The sequence below is a fragment of the Tiliqua scincoides genome, chromosome 16 (genome assembly GCF_035046505.1).
Source record: "Tiliqua scincoides isolate rTilSci1 chromosome 16, rTilSci1.hap2, whole genome shotgun sequence".
In the NCBI taxonomy this organism is placed as follows: domain Eukaryota; kingdom Metazoa; phylum Chordata; class Lepidosauria; order Squamata; family Scincidae; genus Tiliqua; species Tiliqua scincoides.
Window position 1 is genome coordinate 1306376 of NC_089836.1, and position 27279 is coordinate 1333654.

Sequence of the window (27279 nt, forward strand, 5' to 3'; positions counted from 1 at the left end):
GTGGTACTGCTGGGGAGAAAGGGGGTTTGAAGGAAGGGGGGATGCCTTCCTCAGTGTTTGACTCCTCCCGACAGGCTTGTTGTGCCACCTGGATGACGCCTGCATCAGCAACCCCTGCAACGAGGGCTCCAACTGTGACACCAACCCTGTGACCGGCAAGGCCATCTGCACCTGCCCACCTGGTTACACAGGACCCGCCTGCAACCAGGACGTGAACGAGTGCGCACTGGGTAAGCACCCTTCCATAACACACCCAGAGCAGGGGCAGGACCGTTACCTGGGGATGTGGGGAGTTGTGGAAGTGGTCCAGAGGGAATGTGACATTCTGAGTCAGCCCCAGAGAGGAGCCAGGGGAAGAAAAATGCTCAGTGCAGGGGAGGAAGCAGGAGCTGATGCACGGAGACCACTGGAAGTGGATGCAAAGCCAGCCATTTTGGACAACCATATTGACCCGGGGAAGGGCCACCTGTTGCGTTACGGCTGCAGGATTGGTAACAGTGGCCCACTGTGCCGGCTGGACCTTCCAGCAGGGCTGGATTAAGACCTTTAGAAGCCCTAAAGCACTGAAAAGATTATAGTACTCCCATACATCTGCCATTCAAAACAAAAGCAATACTAAACCGTTAGTAGTTAGTAGTAGTAGTAGTTGGCAATCTTCAGTCTCGAAAGACTCTGGTATCGCGCTCTGAATGGTGGTTCTGGAACAGTGTCTAGTGTGGCTGAAATGGTGGTTCTGGAACAGTGTCTAGTGTGGCTGAAAAGGCCGATTCAGGAGTGACAGTCCCTTCCACACCGGGAGCAAGTGCAGTCTGTCCCTGGTCTGTCTCCCTGGCTATGGGCCTTCCTTCTTTGCCTCTTTGCCTCTAAGCGGGCCGCAGAGGCCAGGGTTTCCCACTTGTTGAGGTCCACTCCTAAGGCCTTCAGATCCCTCTTGCAGATGTCCTTGTATCGCAGCTGTGGTCTACCTGTAGGGCGCTTTCCTTGCACGAGTTCTCCATAGAGGAGATCCTTTGGGATCCGGCCATCATCCATTCTCACGACATGACCGAGCCAACGCAGGAGTCTCTGCTTCAGCAGAGTTACGGTTACTAAACCGTAACAAACCATCAACCGAAGTTTTGTATTTCAAAATGAAATGAAACTTACAGTCAGATTTAGTGACAGTAAATACTGCGGCACCAGGATTGCACTGCATTAAAAATGTGACATTAAGTTGGGAATACAAAGACAACTCTAAATCCAGTACGGGGACAGCCGTTCAGGATTACTACATGAGAGCTGGATACCAACAATAAACAAAGAGTAGCAGCTCATTACGAAAGATTAACATAGTATCTATACAGTGAGCAAAACTTATCCTAGCAAACATAATGCACACACTTTCATTTCTTAAAGGGATTGTTAGGAGGGAGAAATAAAAACAATTTATTAAAAGCAATTCCTTTTTTTTTTTACAGAAATCCGTGTTGGTCCATGTAAAAAAAAAATTAATGGAGAAAAATTTGTACGAAACAAAACACTTTTTATTCTGTGGCTTTCTCGCCTTGAAGATATGTAGCATTTTAACATACACAAGTCAAAGATGCAAAACAATGTTTATTGTTGCCTACTTAGAACTTTACTTATATTTTTAAAAACTTTCTCCTACTTTTTTTCCTTGCAGAGTCTTTGATCATAGCCTCAAACGCATCTGACATAACAAATCTGCTTTTATACGTAGCAGTGATCAGCCCTCCAGCCTCTCAGAGTTCTTTTGCTGGGATTTTTAATATACTTCAATTAACGCCCAGCTGTGCAATTTGTGACCACATTCAAAATATACAGAAACCGTCCACTCGAAAAGGGACACTCAATATTGTCTTCCATAAGTATATTATAAAGTTCAGCATGACTGAGGCTGCAATCCTATCCACACTTACCTGGGAGTAAGCCCCATTGGCTATAATGGGACTTACTTCTGAGAAGACATTGATAGGATTTAGGCTCAGAAGCTAAAAAGTTGGATAAGGCAATGATAGATGATGAAAACAAGTGTGTAACTCTGTTTATTTGATTACTAATATATTAATAAAAGATTCAAATACAAAACAATTCCCTGAAAATTTATTTTAAAAAAAATTAATAATAAGAGGGACTTGCTTTGCATCAACCTCTAAATACACCAGCAATTGTTTTAAAGATTGAATGATATTTAGATTTAAATTCTTGTATTTTCTTTAGCCTTTTGGTGCTTTAAAACAGAATTTAGTAAAAAAAACAAAACACTCCAAAAATGTAATAAAATATATTTCAGATTAATATATTTTGGGTTCTGTGATCTTACTGTTTTTTTGCAGGCTTCGTTTTTGTTCTTTGGGTTCTTTTGCACTATGGTCCATTGTAAATTCGGCTCTGGGAAAAAATTTTTGGTGCTTCCCTTCCGTTGATGCCAAATAAACAGCTTATTTTACTTAACGGTTAATCCACAGCTGGCGCAAGACCCAGAAGTGCTGCCTTCTGGAGCTTCTGTGGCCAAGGATCATTGGTGGTGCCAGATCTCGAACTGCCCTCAGTTGCAGATGCTGGCTGAGACTGGACAGATTGGACCGGTCTTAACCTAGTCTTCCTCCTCCTCCCGTTAGGTGCCAATCCTTGTGAACACGCTGGGAAGTGCATCAATACGGAGGGCTCCTTCCAGTGCCAGTGTCAGCAGGGCTATTCCGGCCCTCGCTGTGAGATTGATGTGAATGAGTGCTCCTCAAATCCCTGCCAGAATGATGCCACCTGCCTGGACCAGATCGGGGTCTTCCACTGCATCTGCATGCCAGGTAAGCAAAAGCCAGTTTCTGCCTCTCCTCCCACCTGCTCCAGATGCTCTGGTCTTGACGTTTGGGTTGTGTTTGATGCTTCTGGACAGGCTTGACCTCAAGAATCAGCTCTCCTTTCAACTCCTGTGCTTCAAGATGAGAGAGAAAAGCCCTCTGACTCCCTTGCTCTTTCTTTCTTTCTTTCTTTCTTTCTTTCTTTCTTTCTTTCTTTCTTTCTTTCTTTCTTTCTACTACCTACCTGGGAGGCTCTGGAAACAAGGGCCTCTCCCAAAGGTCATAAGGCAAGAGGGGAGGGCAGGTCTGTTGTGATATAAGACAGTGCACATGGGGGGTATTGGGGGGGTTGCAGGATCCTGCCTGACGCCACTTGACTGAGGCTTAGCAGGTCTAATTCTGGCCAGTGGCTGAATGGGTACTGCCTGGGAACCTAATGGAAGGAAGATATAATATAGATGTAGATCAGGGGTGTCCAAGGTTTTTGGCAGGAGGGCCACATCATCTGTCTGACACCGTGTCAGGGGGCCAAATTAATTTACATTTAAAATTTGAATAAATTTACATAAATGAATATATTAAAGATGAACTTATATGAATGAATGAAGGTCTTGCAATAGCTCAAGGCCTATAAAAGGCCTTGCACAAAGCAAGGCTGGCCTTTCCTTTGCTGCCGCTACTGCATCACAGACCTGAAACAGCAAGCAGTGGAGGGAGCCCTCATCCCACAGCTCACTCAAGAGGCCAAACAGTCGCCCTCACGCTGAGAGCAGTTGTGTCGGGCCAGTGTGGTCTCGAACAAATCTCCGGAGGGCCAGAGGCTCATTGGAGGCTAGGAGCTCCCTGAGGGCCGCATAGAGAGGCTTTGAGGGCCGCAAGTGGGCACCCCTGATGTAGATAAACAAGCAAGAAAAGAATGTTAAAAAGTCTCTGTTCCCAAGTAGCTTACAGTCTCGACAATGGTGAGGGGGCAAGGGTGAACATGGGCAGATCCAGTTTGTGCATGCATGGGATGTTGCAGAATTGAAATGTCAGTGAGCAAAGCAGGTACCATGTCCCCCTTCATAGGAAGCGGTTGGGGATCTTCTCCGGTGTGGGTTGGGCTGCAGACGGCTGTTGGTCAGGGACGGGTTGTTCCTGCTGGGTGCCTGGTTCGCATTCCCAGCACGCTGTCAGAGAGACGCCTTGGCTCACCTTTCTTGCCACTGAAACCTGCAGGCTACGAGGGCGTCTACTGCGAGATCAACACGGATGAGTGCGCCACCAACCCCTGCCTCAACAACGGGAAGTGCGTGGACAAGATCAATGAGTTCGCCTGCGAGTGCCCCATAGGTACTGCTTGGGGTGGGGAGGGGGGGAGGAGGAGGCGTGGGGTGGGGGATCGATGGCTTTGCCTTCAGCACAGAGCTTTTGTAGTGGAAATGGAGTTAGAATTAATCCACCACCCAGAGGCAACGCCAGGCTAGCGGATTTAAGCCCAGTCGAAGTGGGCGGCTCGGGGGAAACCACGTATTCTGGTATGATGCCTGCCTTCTGTGCCGGCAGCTCAAGCAGGAGGGAAAGTGAGTTAGGGCAGGGGGAGATGGCTCTCCACATTTTTGGCCTCGTTTTGAGCAAGTGCCATCTCTGCTCTTGGTCACAACAGGGAAATCAAGCCCCCTGTGTTAGAGGCAGTCTACCTCTGTGTCTCTTCCAGACGCTGGGGACCGTCAACAGGGGCTGGCCACTTTGTGGTCAGCTTGTGGGCTAAATAAGATGCCAGAATGGTGGGCTCACCTTGCTCTGATTGTGTAGCCAGGCTCAGTTTTGGAGTCCCGGCAAGCAGGGCCCAGCATTGCAGGAGTTGTTCTACGCTGTGATTTGAGGGACTCTTTTGAACTGCCACACTTTGAGCTGAAAAACGTGAGCTGTCCCAGCCGTCATGCCCCAAGGTATTTCACAGAGAAGTGTTTGTGATGTTCTCAGTTCTCCCACCCAACGTGCTGTTTTTCTTTAGAAGAATAGAAGTGAACCCGGGGGGGTTGGGGTTCTATTCCTTTCGCCTTCTGACCCAAAAGCACCCTTTCAGATCACCACGACGGCTGTGGAGTGTGAACAGAGTGTCAGGGTTGTGTCCTGCTCCAATCAGATTGGATGCGGACCCAACCACGGTGTGGATTTGGGTGGTAGGTGAGACCTTCTGCCTTGCAGTGAAACTCTTTGCAGGGATACTCACCACCTGCCAACTGGCTATTCATTTTGCTGCATCACTTACCCTGCACATGCCCGATCTCGTCTGATCTCGGAAGCTAAGCAGGGTCAGGCCTGGTTAGTACTTGGATGGGAGACCGCCTGGGAATACCGAGTGCTGTAGGCTTATACCATAGTCTTTCGAGACTGAAGGTTGCCAACCATTTTTACCACCAAACCATCAGGCCAGCCCTTTTTCTACTAGCCTGGATGCCATCAGATTAATCTGCTTAGCCAGATTTGACCCAAAGGTGAAACTTCAGCCAAGTTTCCTTGAGCATTTTCCTTCCTGGTCTGGAGGTGATTGAAACTGTCGAGAGAACTGACAGGTGCCCACGGAGCGGAGAAAGCAACCCATGGCCCTTGGCAGGAAGGGGAGTTGGCTGGGAGGGTCCTGGGTGGTGGGTCTGTGCCGAAGAACTGCCCCGGATCTGAGCCTCTCCTTCCTCCGTTTCTCTGCCAGGCTTCAATGGCGCCTTGTGCCAACATGACATTGATGAATGTGCCAGCACGCCATGCAAGAATGGGGCGAAGTGCATGGATGGCCCCAACAGCTACGCTTGCGTATGCGCGGAAGGTAGGTGGACAAGCGGGCAGGCATGGCGGTGTTGGTCTCATTCCTCAGGTGTCCTCTGGTGGGTGTCTGGATCTGGTCACGAGCTCAGCAGCCCACGCGCTCAGGTTAAGCCAGCGCCACTTGTGGCCAGTTCAGCCAAAAGCAGCCCACCCAGCTGGCTTTGTGGCCGGCCGGGTGCTTGGCAGTCACTGAGTTTGGGCACTGCCAGGCGAGCAGCAGAATCCGGAGGCGTTTTGAAGTCCCTTTTTGGGTCGCTGGGAGGAAGAGCGAGGCAACCTCGTGGCTGCGCTTTGCTGGTGCAATTTCAAGAGCTCTGGGATCAAACACTGGAAATGGCCTCCCCCCTGGCACACAGAGGCAGCCTCCTCCATTTGGGCTGCATGCTGGCACGGTGGGGGCGCCTCTGTGCCGCCACCCCCCCACTCCCCTCAGGCTCCTTGCCTCTTCAGAGGACGGCATAGCAACACAGCATTTTGCTTCTGGGGCCAAACCCCCCCCCCCCAAAGCGCAGGATTGTGTGCGCTGGATGAGTGAAACCCGAGGAGCACTTGGACAAAGGCGGCACATGAGCCCCCGACAGCAAACAGTGGCGCTTTTGTGGCGCAGATCCCGCCAGAAACCTTCCAGCTGAACAGTCTCTAATGAGCATCTTGGTCAGGCTGGAGTGCCGATGAAAAGCCGTGCTGTGGATTGGGGGGGGGGGCCTCGGTGAAAGCCTCACTTTGTCTCCCCTCTCGCTGCCCTCCCCCCACACACACCCTTTGTCTTCCCTGCGCTTCTCAGTGGCTATTATCCCTCGGTGTGCGGTGCAGCCATTCGCCCCCGACCCCTCCCTGCCCTCCTGGGTGCCGCGGCCCGTGGATCTGAGCTGCATGCAGACGAGTGGAGACGAGGGGCTGTGAAAGGGAGAGAGGGAGGCGGCGTTTGGGAGAGGAGAGTCACGTTCCCCTCTGGGGACAAAGCGAGGCTCTCTTGAGCTTGGAGGAGGGCTGGCCGCTCCCCGACATTGGCTTCCTCCGTCTCCTTCCTTCCCTCCGTCCCTTGTCAATGTGTTCTCTCACTGCAGCCTGGCCTTCCTGAAGTCTTGCTCACTGACAGGACTGGGGGCCCTGGCGAGTCTGTGGCGTGCTGGCGTGCTTCTGGGCCCGGTCTCACTATTGAGGCTGTAGATCTCAGAGTCGCAAGAGTCCCTGGAGTCATTCATCCCGCCACGGAATTTCAGAGTGCTTCATTTCACCAGTCAGCCCTCCCCCAAAGTCATCCCCCGCCCCAAAGTCGCACAGCCCAAGGTTGTTTTGCCCACTGCGCAAGACCTCATGGTTCCAGACACCTGCCACCAAATTAATCTTCTGGCATCCTGAACTCCAGGAGTCCCCTCTTACCTTGCACTGGTTCATGACCAAATGACTGGCAGGTCCGCAGTTCGACAGGAGACCCTTTTGCACAGTTTTGCCACAGTTCCTCACCACCCACGTCCCCACGGAGCAAGCATCTCAACTATTATGTTGTGGAATTTGATGTAACCCCGCTGTGCAATAGCAGTTCACAGTCTACAAGTGTTAGAATAAGTCCCCCTCTGCAACTATCCTGCACGCAGCCCTTCAGGAAGATGAGGCCTTCTCATGACCAGTCGCCACATCCTTTTCCTTGCCTGCCACTGTGGGCAAGGGGTGAGAGAATGACCCTCCAGAGTGGGAAACGTGCTGCAATCCCACTGTGATGTTTGGGGCAAGGAACAAGGGGGCGCAGCTCTCTCCATCTTGCTAGGAAGCTCCCTGGAGGAACCTGCTGGCCAGCCTGGGGACAGGGGGCTCTCTGGGTCCTCGGTCAGACTTCTCTCAGGTGGTTGTGTTGTGGGCAGGTTGTGTTGCGACGCATCGGGTAGAGAGGAAAGTGGCCCATATCTGTGGTTCTTCTGCCCCAGGTTTCACCGGTCCACACTGCGAGACAAACATCAACGAGTGCGACCCAGACCCCTGCCACTACGGGACTTGCCAGGATGGCCTCGCCACCTTCACGTGTGTCTGCCAGCCCGGCTACACCGGCCGCCGCTGCGACATCAACATCAACGAGTGCCAAAGTCAGCCGTGCAAGAACGGCGGGACCTGCCAGGACCGGAACAACGGCTACAACTGCCTGTGCCTCAAAGGGACGACAGGTAAGACCCATGTTGAGTTGGTGGTCCTGTCTGGGGCTTGGGGTGAGAAACTCCAAACCCCCAAAGGTGTTTGGAAAGGCTCAATGGTTGAAAAAGAAGCAGAAGCAAGTTGCAGGGCATTTGGGTGATGTTCAGGGAGCCAGAAGGGGCTGTCAAGGCCATCTAGTCCAACCTCTGTCTCTTGAAGCAGGAAAATCCTCTCCAGGGCATCACCAAAAGGTGTCTGTCTAGCCACTGTTTGAAGATCTCCCAGCCATGGGAAGCCCACCTCGGGAATCTGTTGTTATCAAACTGCTCTTACTGTCCGGAATGCCTTCCTGATATCTGGCCTTCCCCTCCTGCAGCCTTAAGCCCACTGAATCTAGTTCTGCTCTGTGGGGCACCACAGAACAAACATTGCCCTCACCCATGTGACAGCCCTGCAGATATTTGAAGAGTGCCACCATGGCCTTCTCCAGGTTAAACAGATGGAGTTTCCTCAACCTTTCCTCGTAGGGCTTGTTTTCCAGAACCCTGACTGTCCTAACTGCCCTTCTCTGGACCTGCTGCCTCCTTCTTAAAATGTGGCTCCCAGAACTGGACACAGAACCAGTTCTGAGAACTGGTACCAGAGCCAGGGTGGTGGTACCAGAGCCACTAGGTTTGGGAGACGGACTTAGACCTGGAAGATCCAGGTTTGAATCCCCCCCCCCTCAGCCATGAAGCCCTTGGGTGACCTTGGGCCAGTCACTTTCTCTCAGCCTTGCCTACCTCACAGGGTTGTTGTGTGCACAGAATGGACTCGACTTGCTATCCTGCGCACAGTGCGCCTACTCACGAGTAACCCCCTCCTGCTCCAGGAGGTGCCCTCCCAGCAAAGTGCACGCAGGATGGCAGCCTCACACTTGCATTTGCTCACAAGTTAGCCCCATTCCAGCCAGTGAGGATCCCTCCCAGGAATGCTACTCGCAAGTAATCTTATCCAGCCTTATCAGGGTCCTTGGAGTCAGTGTGCACAGGCTCCATGTCCACATCTAATAAATCAAACTGGGGGCAGTTTACCCCTGCTGGAGGCAGTCCAGAATCCCTCCATTTGTCTTTCTCCCGGAATCTTCCATCTTTTTCTTTCTCTCCCCCCACAGGCTCCGACCCCCCTTCGCCTCTCCCCTGGGGTCCCTCCCTCCCTCCCTCTGGGCTTACCTGTGAATGGCACTTTGGATTTGTCCCTCAAGCCCTCTTGGCCAGATTTGCTGTGCTTCTGCCAAAAAAAAAAAAATCCTTCCCATTCCTTATGTGGGGCAGCCCGTCCCTTTGTCTGGGAATCGGAGGACGGAGGCTCAGAAGCCAAACCTCTCTTGATGTCACAAGCAGCATAGCCCCAGCGGTTCCCAAACTTATCAGGGTCACCACAGCCTCTTCTTCTCGGCTCAACTGGAGCAGGAACCATCCCGGCGCCATCTTGGATCTTGCAAGAGCCAAGATGGCAGTGCCCAAATCTCATGAGGTTTGGATGCCGCCGTCTTGGAACTTGCAAGATGGTGTCCAGAAGAGCCAGTAGGAGGGGTAACTGGGGACATCTGGTGGCATCTCTGTGAGTGCGCCGTGGCACTGTTGCACACATTTTGGAAAACACTAGCGTAGCTGGTCGTTCCCCCAGAGTGTTCTTCTGTCTTGCTGAAGTCCTCTGCCTGTTGCTGGCCTTGAGATTTGTCGCCACCCTGCCCAAAGCCCTGGAGACATGAACTGCTCACAGCTGTGCCAAGCAGTGTTCCCACATGAGCAAGCGGGACCTGCGGCTTAACTGGCTTTGGCAGTCACGCCCAGATCCTTGCACTGGGAAAACAGCGCACCTTGTGAGCAAAGTGACACACAGCAGCTTCCACACCTCTTAACGGGGAAGATCCAACCGCCATCACCTTTCTCCTCCACTTCCTTGGAGGGTGGAGAGTCTTCCCTGCAGCCCCAAACTCTCTGTGCCTCCCCCCAGGCTCTCCAGAGGCAAGAGACTGGAGGTGATTCTCTAGCTCCAGCAGTTGAAATTCTGGTTTTCCTGCTCCAAAGAGCCACTCATTTCCACATAGATTCTTCCCCCATCCAGGTCTCTTCTCCCTGTCGCAGCCCCTGGAGAAGTTCTGCCTGCGTCTTGTCCAGGCACTCCTCGCCTTCCTTAATGGGGTGAAAGGGGGGGAAGAGTGCTTTGCCAACCCTCTGCCGTCGGCAGGGCCGTGTGCTTGCTCAGCGCTAGAAAATTTAACTGACGTTTTGTGTCCAGCAGCCCAGATTTTGCAAGTGAACTAACATTCAGTGTCCAGGCAGTCCAAATTCCACAAGTGAAATTCTGTGATCTGTATTGATCTGTGTGTTTTTTTTGCACCCATGTCAAACGCGGTGACATCCACCCCTCCCTGACTGCAAGAGATATGAATGGCAGGCAGGGAGAAGTCCTTTATTCCATCCTTTATTCCTCTAACAGGATTTTCCACCCAAATGTCTTGGGGACTCATCTTGGTAGAGGAGAGCAGCAGACAGGCTAACCTTTCATAAGAACAGCCCCACTGGATCAGGCCAGAGGCCCATCTAGTTCAGCTTCCTGTATCTCAGTGGCCCACCAAATGCCCCAGGGAGCACACCAGATAACAAGAGACCTGCATCCTGGTGCCCTCCCTTGTCAGCTGAACATAAGAGCAGCCCCACTGGATCAGGCCACAGGCCCATCTAGTCCAGCTTCCTGTATCTCACAGCGGCCCACCAAATGCCTCAGGGAGCACACCAGATAACAAGAGACCTGCAAGGCCTCCTGGGAATTGTAGTTTAAGAACATAAGAACAGCCCCACTGGATCAGGCCATAGGCCCATCTAGTCCAGCTTCCTGTATCTCACAGCGGCCCACCAAATGCCCCAGGGAGCGCATAAGACAACAAGAGACCTGCAAGGCCTCCTGGGAATTGTAGTTAAGAACATAAGAACAGTCCCACTGGATCAGGCCATAGGCCCATCTAGTCCAGCTTCCTGTATCTCACAGCGGCCCACCAAATGCCCCAGGGAGCGCACAAGACAACAAGAGACCTGCAAGGCCTCCTGGGAATTGTAGTTAAGAACATAAGAACAGCCCCACTGGATCAGGCCATAGGCCCATCTAGTCCAGCTTCCTGTATCTCACAGCGGCCCACCAAATGCCCCAGGGAGCGCACAAGACAACAAGAGACCTGCAAGGCCTCCTGGGAATTGTAGTTAAGAACATAAGAACAGCCCCACTGGATCAGGCCATAGGCCCATCTAGTCCAGCTTCCTGTATCTCACAGCGGCCCACCAAATGCCCCAGGGAGCACACCAGAGAACAAGAGACCTGCAAGGCTTCCTGGGAATTGTAGTTAAGAACATAAGAACAGTCCCACTGGATCAGGCCATAGGCCCATCTACTCCAGCTTCCTGTATCTCACAGCGGCCCACCAAATGCCCCAGGGAGCACACCAGATAACAAGAGACCTGCAAGGCCTCCTGGGAATTGTAGTTTAAGAACATAAGAACAGCCCCACCGGATCAGGCCATAGGCCCATCTAGTCCAGCTTCCTGTATCTCACAGCGCCCCACCAAATGCCCCAGGGAGCACACCAGAGAACAAGAGACCTGCAAGGCTTCCTGGGAATTGTAGTTAAGAACATAAGAACAGTCCCACTGGATCAGGCCAGAGGCCCATCTAGTCCAGCTTCCTGTATCTCACAGTGGCCGATCAAATGCCCCAGGGAGCACTCCAGAACTCACTTTGTGGGCTGCGCAGATACATCCCGCCCCTTCCCATTTATTTCTGACGATGGTTTTCTTTTTGGAAGGGCCCAACTGTGAGGTCAACCTGGACGACTGCGCCAGCAACCCGTGCGATTACGGCAAGTGCATCGACAGGATCAATGGCTACGAGTGTGCTTGCGAGCCGGGATACGCAGGTGAGAGTGGGATGTGGGTGGGCCCACGTGTTGGGCTGACGCAGGCTGGCAGTGTTTGACTTGTGGTGCAGGGACTGATGTTCTGCGGCCGTTTTCACCCCCAGGGCGGATGTGCAACTTCAACATTGACGAGTGCGCCAGCAGCCCCTGCCACAATGGTGGCACTTGCAGGGACAACATCAATGGCTTCACTTGCATCTGTCCCGAGGGGTACCACGACACCATGTGCCTCTCCGAAGTGAACGAGTGCAACAGCAACCCCTGCATCCACGGGAAATGCAATGACGGGCTGAACGGGTAGGCTTCTGTGGAGGCCCTGCCTAACAAGGGCTTGCTTGCCTGGCAGAGTTTCCCCATAATCCAGTGGTTTGCAAACTCGCCTGTGTCACAACACCCCTGCAGCCTTTTCTTCCCATTTTGGCTGTTGCAAAATCCAAGATGGCGGCGACCAAATCTCACACGTTTTCGTGAGGTCCAAGATGGCGGCACCTGGGGGAACAGGTAGAAGGGGTCACTGGGGGTGTCCTGCATGCCCCTGTGAGTGTGCCATGACACCTAAGGCATCGCAGTGCACGCTTTGGGAATCCCTGCCATCGCCTTTCTTTTGGCTGTAGCTGGGTGAAGACGCACAGGACCAATCCCTTGGGTTCCAGAGTCAGGGCTCTTTGTCAGCTTGTGTCCTTCTGACACACACCTGTGCATAAGAACATAAGAACAGCCCCACTGGATCAGGCCATAGGCCCATCTAGTCCAGCTTCCTGTATCTCACAGCAGCCCACCAAATGCCCCAGGGAGCACACCTGATAACAAGAGACCTCAACCTGGTGCCCTCCCTTGCATGTCGCATTCTGACATAGCCCATTTCTAAAATCAGGAGGTTGCGCATACACATCATGGCTTGTACCCCGTAATGGATTTTTCCTCCAGAAACTTGTCCAATCCCCTTTTAAAGGCATCCAGGCCAGATGCCGTCACCACATCCTGTGGCAAGGAGTTCCACAGACCAACCACACGCTGAGTAAAGAAATATTTTCTTTTGTCTGTCCTAACTCTCCCAACACTCAATTTGAGTGGATGTCCCCTGGTTCTGGTGTTATGTGAGAGTGTAAAGAACATCTCCCTATCCACTCTGTCCACCCCCTGCATAATTTTGTATGTCTCAATCATGTCCCCCCTCAGGCGCCTCTTTTCTAGGCTGAAGAGGCCCAAACGCCGTAGCCTTTCCTCATAAGGAAGGTGCCCCAGTCCAGTAATCATCTTAGTCGCTCTCTTTTGCACCTTTTCCATTTCCACTATGTCCTTTCTGAGATGCGGCGACCAGAACTGGAGCAAGAGATGGCCCTGGGTCAGGTCTTCCCTTGGACGAGGCTGCTTGCTCTCTCTCTCTCTCTCTTGCTCTCTCTCTCTCTCTCTCCCCCACTACCTCTCGCATTTCTGCGCATTCAGACTGACGTTCGGTCACCTCTGTGGCTCACGCGTGCTCTGTTTTCTGTTCCTCTCCAAGCTTCAAGTGCGATTGCGATTTGGGTTGGAGTGGTACCAACTGTGACATCAACAATAACGAGTGCGAATCCAACCCCTGCGTGAATGGCGGCACCTGCAAGGACATGACCGGAGGTTACATCTGCACCTGCCGGGAGGGATTCAGCGGTCAGTGTCATGGGGGGGCAGGAAAGAGGGGCCAGAGTTGACCTTGACAGACAGCTGGCCTCCACAAGACTTTGTGTTTTGTCGACTGCCTTGAATCTGTTTTTTGGGGAAGTGGGGCCAAGAAGTGGTAAATGAAACATGAGCGTCCTCTTTTCTCTTCCTTCTGTGCTGACCCATGATCCCCTGGGGCCTGCGCTCCCTCTTGCCCAGTAGGGCAGCCACTGGTGCTCTTCCTCCCGCTCCCTCGATTGGGAAAAGAAGTGGAACTGTAGCGTAGAGGAGCCTGGTGGGTTAGACCAATCCTACCTTACTTCCTTGTCTTTTCTCAGTCCAGGGGTGGGAGATGGTTGGCAACCTTCAGTCTCGAAAGACTATGGTATAAGCCTACAGCACCCGGTATTCCCAGGCGGTCTCCCATCCAAGCACTAACCAGGCCTGACCCTGCTTAGCTTCCGAGATCATGGTATAAGCCTACAGCACCCGGTATTCCCAGGCGGTCTCCCATCCAAGTACTAACCAGGCCTGACCCTGCTTAGTTTCCCAGATCATGGTATAAGCCTACAGCACCTGGTATTCCCAGGCGGTCTCCCATCCAAGTACTGACCAGGCCTGACTCTGCTTAGCTTCCGAGATCATGGTCTAAGCCTACAGCATCCGGTATTCCCAGGCGGTCTCCCGTCCAGGTACTAACCAGGCCTGACCCTGCTTAGCTTCCGAGATCAGACGAGATCGGGCATGTGCAAGTTGTGGAAGGAGTTGCCCTGACTGGTCCACCACATGAGGCAACTGTCTCAGGGCCCAATCCTATCCAATTTCCTATCGCTAGTGCAACCGCAATGCAGCCCCAAGGTAAGGGAGCAAATGTTCCCTTACTTTGAGGAGGCCTCTGTGTCTGCCTCCCCACCACAGGATGCAGTGCATGCCTTGTTGGCACAGCTGCACCAGCACTGGAAAATTGGATAGGATTGGGTCGTCAGTTGGCCTTGTGGACAGGCTAGCACTGGCCTACTGCATCCTGATCTCAGAGGTGCTTCTGTCCTGGTCTGCTCCATGTTGCAATGAGGTGTGGAGAGAACTGAGCCTCTTAATCAGGAATGCTCCCCACTTTGCTCTTTTGGAAGGGAGCAAAACACAAATCCTGAGAGAGGAAAACAAGCACGATGGAAAAGGAGTCTTTGGGCAGCTTTTCTTTCAGTGGGTTGGGTGGGCAAGTGCACTAGCCAAGGTGCTGGGGAGCTATTTGACGTAGAGCCCAAGCCTATGCATGTCTACTCAGAAGTAAGTCCCCTTATAGCCAGTGAAACTTACTCCCAGGAAAGTGTGGATAGGATTATAGTCTTATTGATTTGTTTATTTTAGTATCAATTTATTTTACTTTGTAAACCGATTTGTGAATGACAGAGGGCCTTTGGTATCCAAGGGGATCTGTTCTTGGACCCCCATGGGTACTGATCTTGCAGATAATGTAATTCCCAAGGAGGGCCTCAAGGACCTTCCAGATGCAGACCTGGCACCCATGCTGGATAAAATCCTCAGGGGTGGAACCCACAGATAAGAAGTACTCTTTGGGTACTCTTTGGAAAAGCAGTCTATATTCTTAATAATAAAAATAATATTTGTGCAGAAGGGGCAGTTCAGGTGTGAAATCGGCTCAAGGGGGGAGGATTCTAGTGAGGAAGGACCCCTTCTTGAGACCCTAGAAAGCCACTGCCAGTCAGGGGAGAAGGTTCTGGGCCAGGTTATCTGACTGTGAGTGGGTTGTCTCCTCCTCGTCCTCAGGTCCCAACTGCCAGACAAACATCAATGAATGTGCTTCCAATCCATGCCTGAACCAGGGAACCTGTATCGATGGAGTCGCTGGTTACCAGTGCAACTGCGATCCCCCGTATGCCGGTAAGAGAGCTGGCACCACAAAGTGCACAACCTCCTCCTTGGCTTCCTGTAATGGCATCCAGGAGCCCGATTCCAGGGTGCTTGAGGACCAAGGAGCAGGGACAACAGGAAACCCAAAAATACCCCTTGCACATCCCATTCCTTCCGACGCTCTGCAACCGCAAGGACGCTTCCGTCGTGGGTTGCATGTAATGTACTTCAAAGCCTGTCCCACAGCTACTCTGAGGTGCTTTTGCCCCCTGCCTGTCGGTATCCTGAGGCCTTCTGGATCTGGTCTTGGCTCGAAAAAGAGGCCTCGAGTAGCTTTCTGCGACTTTGTGATGCACGGCCCTTTCTTCTTGCTCCCCATTTCCACACAAACCTCCCCGTGAGGGAGCGAGTGACCTTAGTGTGCTGGCATTGGGGAGTCCCCTCCCTCACATTCGGGGACCGGTCTCGGTTCAGCCCGGTCCCCTTCTTGCAAACGGTTGTGTCCCTGCCGTCGCCACTCTTTGTGGAAAGAGGCCTGGAATCGCCTGCCTCTTTGCAGGGAGAGGAATTTCTGCTGAGCCAAATCCTCTCTGCCCGTTTCCGGGCTTCCTCTTGCTACACAAAATGGCAGCCTGAGCACAATTGAAGGAAGTCATGACAACTTTCCTGCCTGTGCTGGTTGCCATGGGGACAAACTGGGAAAAGTGGGAGGGAGGCTGGAAAACAAAAAGGGCCTTTAGATGATCCTGGCTGAGAAGGAAGATAACAGAGTTGGAGGGCCTGTCAACTCTGGCAACAGGAAAAATGTTTGCAGCTGGGGCCAGAGGTGAAGGGAGAGATGCAGAAGTCGAAGCACACCTTTTCCCCCTCTCGTACACAGGTTCTCTCCTCTGGGCAAACCCCAGAGTTACCAGACCCCTGCCAGTGGAGTGTGGGGCTGCCTCCTCCTTGGAAAGCAACCTTTCCAAAGGTTCCCTATACGTGGAGACGCTCAGTTCCTTCCCCAAGAAGGAAGTGTCTTGGAAAGGCTCCAAGGCGACCCAGGTCTCTCCCGGCGGGAAGAGCGAGGGGGGGGCCTTGTGGCTATTCATAGATTAGAGTCCATTGTGCAAGAATCTGTGGGAATGGCTCTTGGCCCCAGGAGGTGATGGAGTTAATATTGCCCTTGCGACGGGGCCTGTGCCGGAACCCATCTTAAGGTCGGCAAGACTGTAACGTGTGCTGACGTTGCGTGTTGTCTTTTTTGCACTGCAGGAACCACTTGCGGGGATGTGCTGGCTCCCTGTGCGGGTGGCCCTTGCAAGAATGGGGGCGACTGCCGAGAGTCTGAAGACTATAAGAGCTTCTCGTGTGCCTGCCCAGTGGGATGGCAAGGTAGGGGCAGCCGCCTGTGGTTTCTGGATGTGCCCTCCAATATATGTGGCCAAGGCTGATGATGATGAGTGAGATGAAGGTGAGGGGAGCCTCAATGAGCTCCTTCCTCAGCATCCAGGGCTAACCACAAATGGCTGCTTCCCCGTTTGAAAGAACAGACTCTCTACCTTGAGGCAGACCTTGGCCCCTGACTCATTGTGTGAGTCAAGGGGGCGACTGCATTCTATTTTGGTGGGCCAGCTAATTTCAGGTGTAATAATAGTATAAACGGTGATTTAAAGAAGAAGAATTGGGACCTGCCCCATGAACAGCTGGGCAACTTGGTGTCCACCGAGGTTGGAACTGGGTCGTGGGCCAGGTTGGTTAGTTCTTCCCTGACAGCAGGACTGAGAGATGGGTTGAGCTCCAAGCAAACCAATGCACCTGATCACAGCCTCCCCACCACAGTGGCTTGATTTATTGCCTGCCGTTGCAACTGCTGCCTGGCTTACCCGGGACGCACCTGGCTTCCTCGCGGGCCTCTCATCTCTCTGTGGTTAGCAGTTTTAGTCCTTCCTTTGCAGCCGGCCTGATGCACCCAAAATTCCTCCCTGGCCTTGTTCGAAAGCAAGTTTCTACCTATTCCCAGGGAGATTTGAGACTTCCCTGATTTCCCAGAAGGGCTGTACCCCTGGATCTGGATTCTGCCCTCATGGAACCAACAGGTGTTTCTTTTACAACAAGTAGACAGTCTCGGGGATGGACAAGTCTTATGTTTATGGACAAGTCTTATGTCTGTGAGTCCAGATGACGTGCTGAGGATGAGGCTAGGACAGCGTCAGTATTTCCCACCAGGATCTGCTCACCTGTTTCCTTTTGGCCCTGTCTGCCTCCTGGTTTGCATGTATGTTAAGACTGCCAGCTTTCATCAGTGGATGAATCCTGTATTGTTGATTAACTGGCAGGAAGGGATGGCAGTTTGCATAAATGCATTATTTATTTAATATGATGCATATTCAATACATTTGAATTTGCAGTCATAAGAACATAAGAACTTAAAAACAGCCCCACTGGATCAGGCCATAGGCCCATCTAGTCCAGCTTCCTGTATCTCACAGCGGCCCACCAAATGCCCCAGGGAGCACACCAGAGAACAAGAGACCTGAAAGGCTTCCTGGGAATTGTAGTTAAGAACATAAGAACAACCCCACTGGATCAGGCCAGAGGCCCATCTAGTCCAGCTTCCTGTATCTCACAGCGGCCCACCAAATGCCCCAGGGAGCACACCAGAGAACAAGAGACCTGCAAGGCTTCCTGGGAATTGTAGTTAAGAACATAAGAACAGCCCCACTGGATCAGGCCAGAGGCCCATCTAGTCCAGCTTCCTGTATCTCACAGTGGCCCACCAAACGCCCCAGGGAGCACACCAGATCACAAGAGACCTCATCCTGGTGCCCTCCCTTGCATCTGGCATTCTGACATAGCCCATTTCTAAAATCAGGAGGTTGCACATACACATCATGGCTTGTAACCCATAATGGAGTTAAAAGCAGGCTTGTTTATCTTTAAGGCTTCTTCTGGTTCTAGTGCGTACCTGTTCTGAGGATTGAGAGAGTCTTGCCATTGATTGATCCTTCCAGTCATGGGTCTTGCGAGCAGTGACCTGCAAATGGGGGTGTGACCCTCCTTTCTGCCCCCCTCCCAGTATAAATTTTTCCCACTTCTTCCCCTGGCAGCTTTAACCATGGCTTGCTATTGCATCTGTCCCTATTCAGACCTTACTGAGTGCTAACCAGGTTTCCCTTAAGCGGAGTTTCCACGCATTTAAACCTCGGTTTTGAGCTCAGATTAGACTGAGAACGGGTCTTGCAGAGCACTGATAAGAGGGAGCCTGTGTTGTGTCTGCCCCAGTGAAACTGAAAGTGTTCTCGCAATTATTGTTTATTTATTTTATTTATTGGATTTATATTCTGCCTTTCTCCCTGAAGGGCACCCAAGGCGGCTAACAATCAAGATTAAAATACAAAGCAAAATAAAAAAAACAAATAAACATTAAAAAAGAACAATTAAAGATAAATTAAAACAAGATAAAATGCAACTTCCTCTGGTATCCACCCCCCCTGTTGGCAACCTTCAGTCTCGAAAGACTCTGGTATCGCGCTCTGAAAGGTGGTTCTAGAACAGCGTCTAGTGTGGCTGAAAAGGCCGATTCAGGAGTGACAATCCCTTCCACACTGGGAACAAGTGCAGTCTGACCCTGGTCTGTCTCCCTGGCTATGGGCCTTCCTTCTTTGACTCAGACTGTTGGCCAAGTGTCTCTTCAAACCGCGAAAGGCCATGCTGCACAGCCTGCCTCCAAGCGGGCCGCTCAGAGGCCAGGGTTTCCCACTTGTTGAGGTCCACTGTATCCACCCCCAAGACACCCATTTTGAAGTTTTGACTTAATACTGAGGTTTAATTGACTTAATATGAAATTAAAGGGCAGGTGATGAATCGGCTAAAGTACATTAGCTACACTGGGCAGCGCTTTGTAATATATAAATTTGCTACGTAGGTCAAACCTGTGAGATTGACATTAACGAATGCGTGAAGAGCCCCTGCCGGAACGGCGCCATCTGCCAGAACACAAACGGAAGCTACCAGTGCCTCTGCAGACCCGGATTCGCTGGCCCCAGCTGCGAAATGGACATTGACGACTGCCAGCCGAGTAAGTGGGCAGCGCTGGGCAGGAATGGGGCTGCCTTCCTGTGCAGGGTCTTGTGATCACCAGCTAGGTGATCTTAACATGCAGTGGTTGGATGCTTTAAGTCCCCAACAGTGGGTTGGCGCAATGCAAGAGGCTGAGCTGGGCCTTCAGGCTCATGGCCCCAGTCCTTGGTGTGTTCTGAGATGTGCTTGTTGTTTGTGTGCTGTCTGCTTGGCTTGGCTACTGCTGGGTGAATGGATGAATGAATGAATGAATGAATGAATGAACCTTTATAGATAGAGAAATCATAAAAGGAAACATAATTAGTCCTAATCCCGTTTATCAAAAACAGAGTTAAGATACTAAATTACTAATAAAACATTTACAGTTCAACATAAAATATCAACATTTTTGACAAATTACATTAAGAAGGCTTAGAAATCACCAAAAGTAAAAATTTAGAAATTCCCTCTAGCACATCTGGTGAGCAGTCATTTAGGAGGCACTTCAGTTTTGCCTCATCCGAAAGCCCATTCATTTTGCCGAGAAGTGGAGTCATGTAAGTGTGGCGGGATCTAGTGTGCTGAGGACAATAAAAAAGAATGTGTATGATTGATTCAACATTTCCCAAATTACAAGGGCAGAGGCGTTCTTTATATGGTATTTGCCTATATCTGCCTTCTGTGACCTTGGATGGAAACACATTGAATCTTGCCAAGGAGATTGCACAACGTTCAGAAGGGTTGATCAGAATACTCAGATAAGGAGCCATTTGCCCATACTTTAGCGGGATAGAGAAATTAAGAGGGGAGCAAATTCTAGAAGCAAGTTTGAAGAGGTTTTGTGCCTCAATGTATAGCATTTTTTGCTTTACCCTTTGATAAACTCCAGGGAATGGATAGAAACTTAACAAATCCAATGAAAAACCAATTGATTCGATTTTTGATTTAACTTGGCTATACCATTTAGAAGAACCAGACTCAGATAGCATTCTGGATAGGAGACTGCCTGGTTTCATGTTATAATGTAATTGGAGCCAATGGCGTATGGTTAAAAGTATCATGCTCTTGATACTAAGAGCGATTGTCCGGTCTCCAAACATAATGCAGAGTATGGTACAGATTTAGGTAAACCCAGGATAGCCCTCAAAAATTTAGCTTGGATACTCTCAAGAGTGTGATTTATAGCACTAATCCAGATAGGACACCCGTACAGGAGCTGTGCCGGTACCTTGGCATTAAATGTAGTTGGCAACCTTCAGTCTCGAAAGACTATGGTATCGCGCTCTGAAAGGTGGTTCTGGAACAGCGTCTAGCGTGGCTGAAAAGGCTGATTTGGGAGTGACAATCCCTTCCGCACCGGGAGCAAGTGCAGTCTGTCCCTGGTCTGTCTCCCTGGCTATGGGCCTTCCTTCTTTGCCTCTTTGCCTCGGTCTGTTGGCCAAGTGTCTCTTCAAACTGGGAAAGGCCATGCTGCACAGCCTGCCTCCAAGCGGCCCGCTCAGAGGCCAGGGTTTCCCACCTGTTGAGGTCCACTCCTAAGGCCTTCAGATCCCTCTTGCAGATGTCCTTGTATCGCAGCTGTGGTCTACCTGTAGGGCGCTTTCCTTGCACGAGTTCTCCATAGAGGAGATCCTTTGGGATCATACCTTGAGAGCAACTGCTGGGTGAGAATGCACACAGTAACCCAGAATCTTCTGTAGCTCCTTAGTAAGCACATCAGCTTAAGACAGGTTCCCAGAAGGTTGAAACCTTTGAAAACCGCCCTGCTGGAGCATGGGCGTGCTCCGGTATTGATGGGCCCTTGCGATGGTCTGGCCTGCCTGGAATTCTCACAGTAGGGCCTTGTAGCACGCCGAGTGGGTCACTGGCCACTTTGCCAGCACTGAGCACAAGCCCCTCTCCTTCCCTTTAGATCCGTGCCACAATGGCGGTTCCTGCTCCGACGGCATCAACACCTTTTTCTGCGACTGCCTGGTGGGTTTCCGAGGCCCCAAGTGCGAGGAGGACATCAACGAGTGCGCCAGCAACCCCTGCAAGAACGGGGCCAACTGCACGGACTGTGTCAATAGCTACACCTGCACATGCCCCTCTGGCTTCAGCGGCATCCACTGTGAGCACAACACACCCGACTGCACTGAAAGGTGAGGTTGTGGGGCGCAGGGTGTGTGTGGGGGCTGTGAGTGTCTGTTTCTGATGGAAAGGAATAAGAACATCAGCACCAAAGGAACTTATGTAGGATACTGGGGCCCAACCCACATGGATCTTGCATATCCTCACAGTGGGGCCAGCTGCCCCACTGGCTTTTGCGTGTTCAGCAGACTCTGCCTGCAGACTTCCAAGTACAGTGGTGCCTCGCATAACGAAATTAATCAGTTCCGCGAATCCTTTCGTTATGCGAATTTTTCGTTTTGCGAATCACGTTTTCCCATAGGAATGCATTGAAATTTAATTAATGCGTTCCTGTGGGCAAAAAAGGTCAAAACGAAGTCAAATTTGGTTTACAAAGTGTTTATTACGTGCTCTTTAAAGGCATACATACTGTACCGAGGATTTCTAAAATTTGAAGCATACACGAAATTTTTAATTTTTTAAAAAATTCGTTATGCGAAGCACGGACCTAAAAAGTTTTTGTTATGCGTAGCATGGACCTACAAAGTTTTCGTTATGCGAAGCACGGCCAGAAACTTTCATTATGCGAGTTACCAAACTCAATCGAAAAACTCTTTCATTATGCGAGTTTTTCGGTGCGTGGGGCATTCGTTATGCGAGGCACCACTGTACAGCTTTGCAGCCCAAGGGACTAGAAACTTGCATTTTCCTCCAAAGCTTAAAAAAATAGGGAGCTTCAATTCTCTAGAGCAGGGCTGCCCAAACCCCGGCCCTGGGGCCACATGCAGCCCTCGAGGCTTCTCAATCCGGCCCTCAGGGAGCTCTCAGTCTTCAGTGAGCCTCTGGCCCTCCGAAGATTTGTTGGAGCCCGCACTGGCCCGACGCAACTGCCCTCAGCATGAGGGCGACTGTTTGACTTCTCACGTGAGCTGTGGAATGAGGGCTTCCTCCACTGCTTGCTGTTTCACGTCTGTGATGCAGCAGAGGCAGCAAAGGAAAGGCCAGCCTTGCTTTGTGCAAGGCCTTTTATAGACCTTGAGCTATTGCAAGACCTTCATTCATTCATACAAGTTCATCTTTAATATATTCGTTTATGTAAACTTATGCAAATTTATTCCAATTTTAAATGTAAATTAATTCCTTTTTTTCCCCCGGCCCCCGACACAGTGTCAGAGAGATGATGTGGCCCTCCTGCCAAAAACTTTGGACACCCCTGCTCTAGAATCAGCACCTTGTAGCACCCCACACGCTCTGTGATACGTTCTGCACTTTTTTCCAGTACTTGTATGGAACTGTCGAGCTTGCACTAGTGGTGGTTTTAGAAGTGCAATGAACTGGCTTCTCGGCTGTTGTGTACAAAGATTGTAGAAGGGCAGCTGTATCCTTCTGCCTGCAGCAGAAAGCAGTGAAGTGTCTCTCAGCACCACAAAGGCATCCGATCTGATTGGATGTTTGTTTCATCCTCACTGGACTGTTTGTTTCAGTCCGAATGCTGTTCGTGACTCTGAATTTGACCTCTTGTCTGCGAAGGCTCCTAAATTGGCCAGCCTTTAAGGTGCCACGAGGCACATTTTGCTTTGCTGCCTTTGTGCAGCGCTTTGGGCCGTGCCAGCTGGAGCGGCCTCAGCGGTCTCCAGTGGGCTGGTTGGGCATGAACTCGTAGTTGGGGGGGCTTGTCACAGGTGGCTTCCCAGGAGTGCGTCGAGGGCGTCGGCGCTGGCCTGAGGGCCGTGGAGAGACGGAGAGCCTCTGAGCTGAGCCTCTTCCTTTGTCCCGCAGCTCCTGCTTCAACGGGGGCACCTGCATGGACGGCATCAACACCTTCACCTGCGTGTGCCCGCCTGGCTTCACGGGCATCTACTGTGAGCACGACATCAATGAGTGTGACTCCAAGCCTTGCCTGAATGGGGGCACCTGCCAGGATAGCTACGGGACCTACAAGTGCACCTGCCCCCAGGGCTACACTGGCCTCAACTGCCAGGTGAGGTGTTCTCGCTCTCTCTGCAACCCATACTGCCATTCTGCAAATGGCATCCAAGCTGCTGTAATGTTTCTGGTCTTCTGTTCTTTGTTTTGTTGGAGATGTTACACACCCTGTGGGAGGGGAAGAGGGGTGGGGAGCAGCGAAGGGGCCTTCACTGTTGCTCTCCTTTCCCCCACAGCCCCCCCCCCCGGCCAGCGCACTCACTGCCTCCCATAAGCCCTTGCTGGCACCTTCCATGACCAGGCCTGGCATCCCGCTACCAGTTGGGGATGTGTGTTTGCAGCCCTGGGGAAGGCAGAGCATGCCTTGTGCTTCTGGGCGCTTGCGCTGACCAGCTGTTGACCACCTCTGCACATGCAAGCCCCTTGACAACTCCTTCTCCTCCACACACCCCCCCCAGAACCTGGTGCACTGGTGCAACTCGTCCCCGTGCAAGAACGGTGGGAAGTGCTGGCAGACAGACAACCTGTATCGCTGCGAGTGCACCAGCGGTTGGACCGGCCACTACTGCGACATCCCCAACGTCTCTTGCGAGGTGGCGGCCCGGCAACAAGGTGAGCCGAGCCCTGGCCTTGGGGCTCCCCTTGGTGACTGCTTCTGTGCAGGGGGAAGGCGTGTCCTCTCTGGGGTCGTTTTCCTTTCTGAGGCTCGAGGATGAGGCCAGGACCACTGGCTTGGTGGTGTCCAAGAAGGCAGCCGGTGAGCTCTTCCGCTTCACGTCAGCCCTACTCAGCACCTGCCAGCGCCCTCTCTGCGAGGCAGCACTCTGAGCTCCTTCCCACCCCGGGACACTCAGACCCAGAGACCGAAATGGGGTTTGACCGTCGCCTGTTCTTCTCCCTTACAGGTGTCAAACTGGGGCACCTGTGCAGGAACTCAGGCCTGTGTGTGGATCGGAACAACAGCCACTTCTGCCGCTGCCAGCCTGGCTACACAGGCAGCTACTGCGAGGAGCAGGTGGACGAGTGTTCCCCGAACCCCTGCCAGAACGGGGCCACCTGCACCGACTACCTGGGAGGCTATTCCTGCGAGGTATTGTGAGCAGGGAATGGTGGGGGGGGGGGAGAGAGTGCTGGGCTGGCCCAGGAGGCTTCCAGCTTCCTGGTCCTTGCCCGAATATGTCTAGAAGCAGAGCTGTGCCCTGAGCATGCGGGGTGTGCTGCCAAGCAGGGAAAGCTTCCTTCGGCCCCTGGAGGGCCAGATTCTTGACAGGGTTACCCTGCACATGCCCGGAAGCTAAGCAGGGTCAGGCCTGGTTAGGACTTGGATGGGAGACCGCCTGGGAATACCGGGTGCTGTAGGCTTCTACCATGATCTCGGAAGCTAAGCAGGGTCAGGCCTGGTTAGGACTTGGATGGGAGACCGCCTGGGAATACCGGGTGCTGTAGGCTTATACCGTAGTCTTTCAAGACTGAAGGTTGCCAACCACCCTGCAAGGAAGGTATAAAGGACCTGTGTGGGGTGGGGTGGGGTTTGGGCACCTCTGCAGAACCCCAGCCCCACATTTCACAGTCACTATAGTAACCACAGCAGGTGAAGCTTCCTCCCCTCTCCACACCCCTTTAAATTTGGAGTGACCTTTCCCCAGCCAGCCTGACCTCTTTTGTTCCCTGACGGAAGTGGCATGGCTTGGTCCATGTTCCGTTCATCTGGTGAGTTTTCCTCTGGGCATGCAAGGGTGTTCCATGACATCATGGCAGCTCAGCCAATAGGAAGGCCGCTTTTTGTGTCCGGTGCACGCATTTAAGAACTGTGCGCAAAAGCTGATGGCGAGAGCAACAGGGAAGGCCCCTGCCGGAGACCATCTGTCTGACCAAGGCCTGCCGTGTTCCTCTTAGTGTATTGCTGGCTATCACGGGGTGAACTGCTCGGAGGAGATCAACGAGTGCCTCTCGCACCCCTGTCAGAATGGAGGGACTTGCATCGACCTGATCAACACCTACAAGTGTTCCTGTCCGCGAGGGACTCAAGGTAAAGGACTGAAGCCAGGGGTTGGGGGGGTGCAGCCGCTGTGCCCATTCCTGTTGGCTCACCGGGATCCCAGTGCTCCCGGTCAGAGGTGGGATTTGAGCCAGTGGACACCTGGGTCCCATTAGGGAGAAGGGCGGGATAAAAATAAAGTTTTATTATTATTATTATTATTATTATTATTATTATTATTATTATTATTATTATTATTTACAAGAAGGCACTTAATTTGCACCCTGCATTTTGAGTGTGGCATTTGGGCTTGTGTGGAATATTATTGATTCCGAAACTCTGGAGGGAGGGACTGGGGGCCACACAGAGGGCTCTTGTGCGGGGAGGGGCGGAAGAGCAGAAGCGCAAAAGCACTTCTTGGAGGTGTCTAGTTCGGACGGCAGGTAGGGTTCTGCCGCCCCCTGGTGGTGGAAATTTGGAAGGGAAGTCGTTCGGCTCCAGCAGCTGCTTGATCACTGAAGAGGATATGCGGGTGTGTGTGTGTGTGTGTGTGTGTGTGTGTGTGTGTGTGTTTGTGTGTGTGTGTGTGTGTGTGTGTGTGTGTGTGTGTTCTTCAGCATTTCTATGGCCAGAGGAGGCCTGTTGAGCGTCCAAAGCCTAGCAAGCCCCAGGGGGGTGCCCCTGCCCTCCTTCTGGACTCCTCCCTCTCTCCCCAGGGGTGCACTGCGAGATCAACGTGGACGACTGCCTCCCTTCCTACGACGCCACCACCTTTGCCCCAAAGTGCTTCAACAACGGGAAGTGCGTCGACAGAGTGGGCGGCTACAGCTGCATCTGCCTGCCGGGCTTTGTGGGGGAGCGCTGCGAGGGGGACGTCAACGAGTGCCTCTCCAACCCCTGTGACCAGCGCGGGACCCAGAACTGCGTGCAGCGCATCAATGACTACAAGTGCGAGTGCCGGCCAGGCTACTCCGGTGAGTCCCGCTGTCCTAAAGTCGGCCCTCAGCGTTTTCCTTCCTTTCCGGGGAAGATATTTAGCGGTGGGAAGGGTGCATACAGACCTCCGCCTCTTGCAGCCGCTCTTTCCAGCTCTCTGCAGACCCCTGTGGTCTCCAGCCCCCATCGAGCAGGATGTGCACGTGGATTTCTTCCACCGGTGGGGAGACCAAAACCTCTTTAGGCAGAGCTGAGGGTGGAGTCTAGAGCTGCCACTCGGAGAATGCAAGTTCACTGCAGGCTCTGTAGCTGCGAGCTTGGCAACCCAGAATTTTGGCAATGACGAGTGACATCATCACCAGGTGTCTGGGGGCTGTGTAGCGGTCCAAGAAGGAGGGGTGCATGCCCTGGCGTGGGCCCCTGAGAGGGGATCGTCCAGGCCGCGTGCTGCAGTGTGACAAGTCTTTCTCCTCACAGGGCGCCGCTGTGAGACAGTGGTCGATGGCTGCCGGAACAAGCCCTGCAGGAATGGTGGGACGTGTGCCGTGGCGAGCAACACTCAGCATGGCTACATCTGCCAGTGCCCCCCGGTGCGTACTAGGGTATTGGACTTGGGGGGGAGGCCCTGGTCCAAGCAACTGCCAGGCTCTTCCTGACAAAGTCAGTGGAGTTAACTCGTGTCACGTCACTGCCTGTTGATCTATTCCTGAATGATGATGAAACAGGATTGTGATGTGTAATTGTGTGTTGGAGCACCTCTGAGTCAGGTTGCTGTGGAGGTTAGACCGCTAGACTTGGGCTGGGGAGGCTTGGATTCAAATTGCCACATGGCTCTGAAGCTCACACATGTGGGGGCTCTGTGTGTCCATCCACCTCACTTACCTTTCAAAGTTGTGAGGTTCTTGCGTCCTTCCGTGGCTGGTCCTTCTGGATGGGCAAAGCGCTGAGCTAGACAGAACGGCTAACTCATAAGGACATCAGACGCACCCTGCTGGATCAGGCCATCATGGCAGCTTCCTCTATCCCACACTGGCCCACTAGATCCCTCAGGGAGCGCTAAAGACAACAAGATCCCTGAATCTTGTTGTCAC

At 52.3% G+C, this 27279-nt stretch overlaps 1 protein-coding gene and 1 pseudogene across 1 annotated transcript in view; both read left to right on the top strand.

The window, feature by feature from the left end:
• Nucleotides 1–27279, top strand: part of NOTCH1 (notch receptor 1) — a 787535-nt gene that overhangs the window by 743037 nt on the left and 17219 nt on the right. The window contains exons 7-24 of the mRNA XM_066610802.1: nt 75–230; nt 2622–2807; nt 4020–4133; nt 5494–5607; nt 7532–7765; nt 11575–11685; nt 11790–11982; nt 13190–13335; nt 15115–15228; nt 16453–16572; nt 19106–19258; nt 21152–21380; nt 23128–23329; nt 23733–23886; nt 24180–24364; nt 25171–25303; nt 25969–26226; nt 26666–26778. Coding sequence (XP_066466899.1) covers nt 75–230; nt 2622–2807; nt 4020–4133; nt 5494–5607; nt 7532–7765; nt 11575–11685; nt 11790–11982; nt 13190–13335; nt 15115–15228; nt 16453–16572; nt 19106–19258; nt 21152–21380; nt 23128–23329; nt 23733–23886; nt 24180–24364; nt 25171–25303; nt 25969–26226; nt 26666–26778 — 2915 coding nt within the window. The remainder of the gene's footprint in view (nt 1–74; nt 231–2621; nt 2808–4019; nt 4134–5493; nt 5608–7531; nt 7766–11574; nt 11686–11789; nt 11983–13189; nt 13336–15114; nt 15229–16452; nt 16573–19105; nt 19259–21151; nt 21381–23127; nt 23330–23732; nt 23887–24179; nt 24365–25170; nt 25304–25968; nt 26227–26665; nt 26779–27279) is intronic.
• Nucleotides 5038–5157, top strand: LOC136635782 (5S ribosomal RNA; annotated as a pseudogene).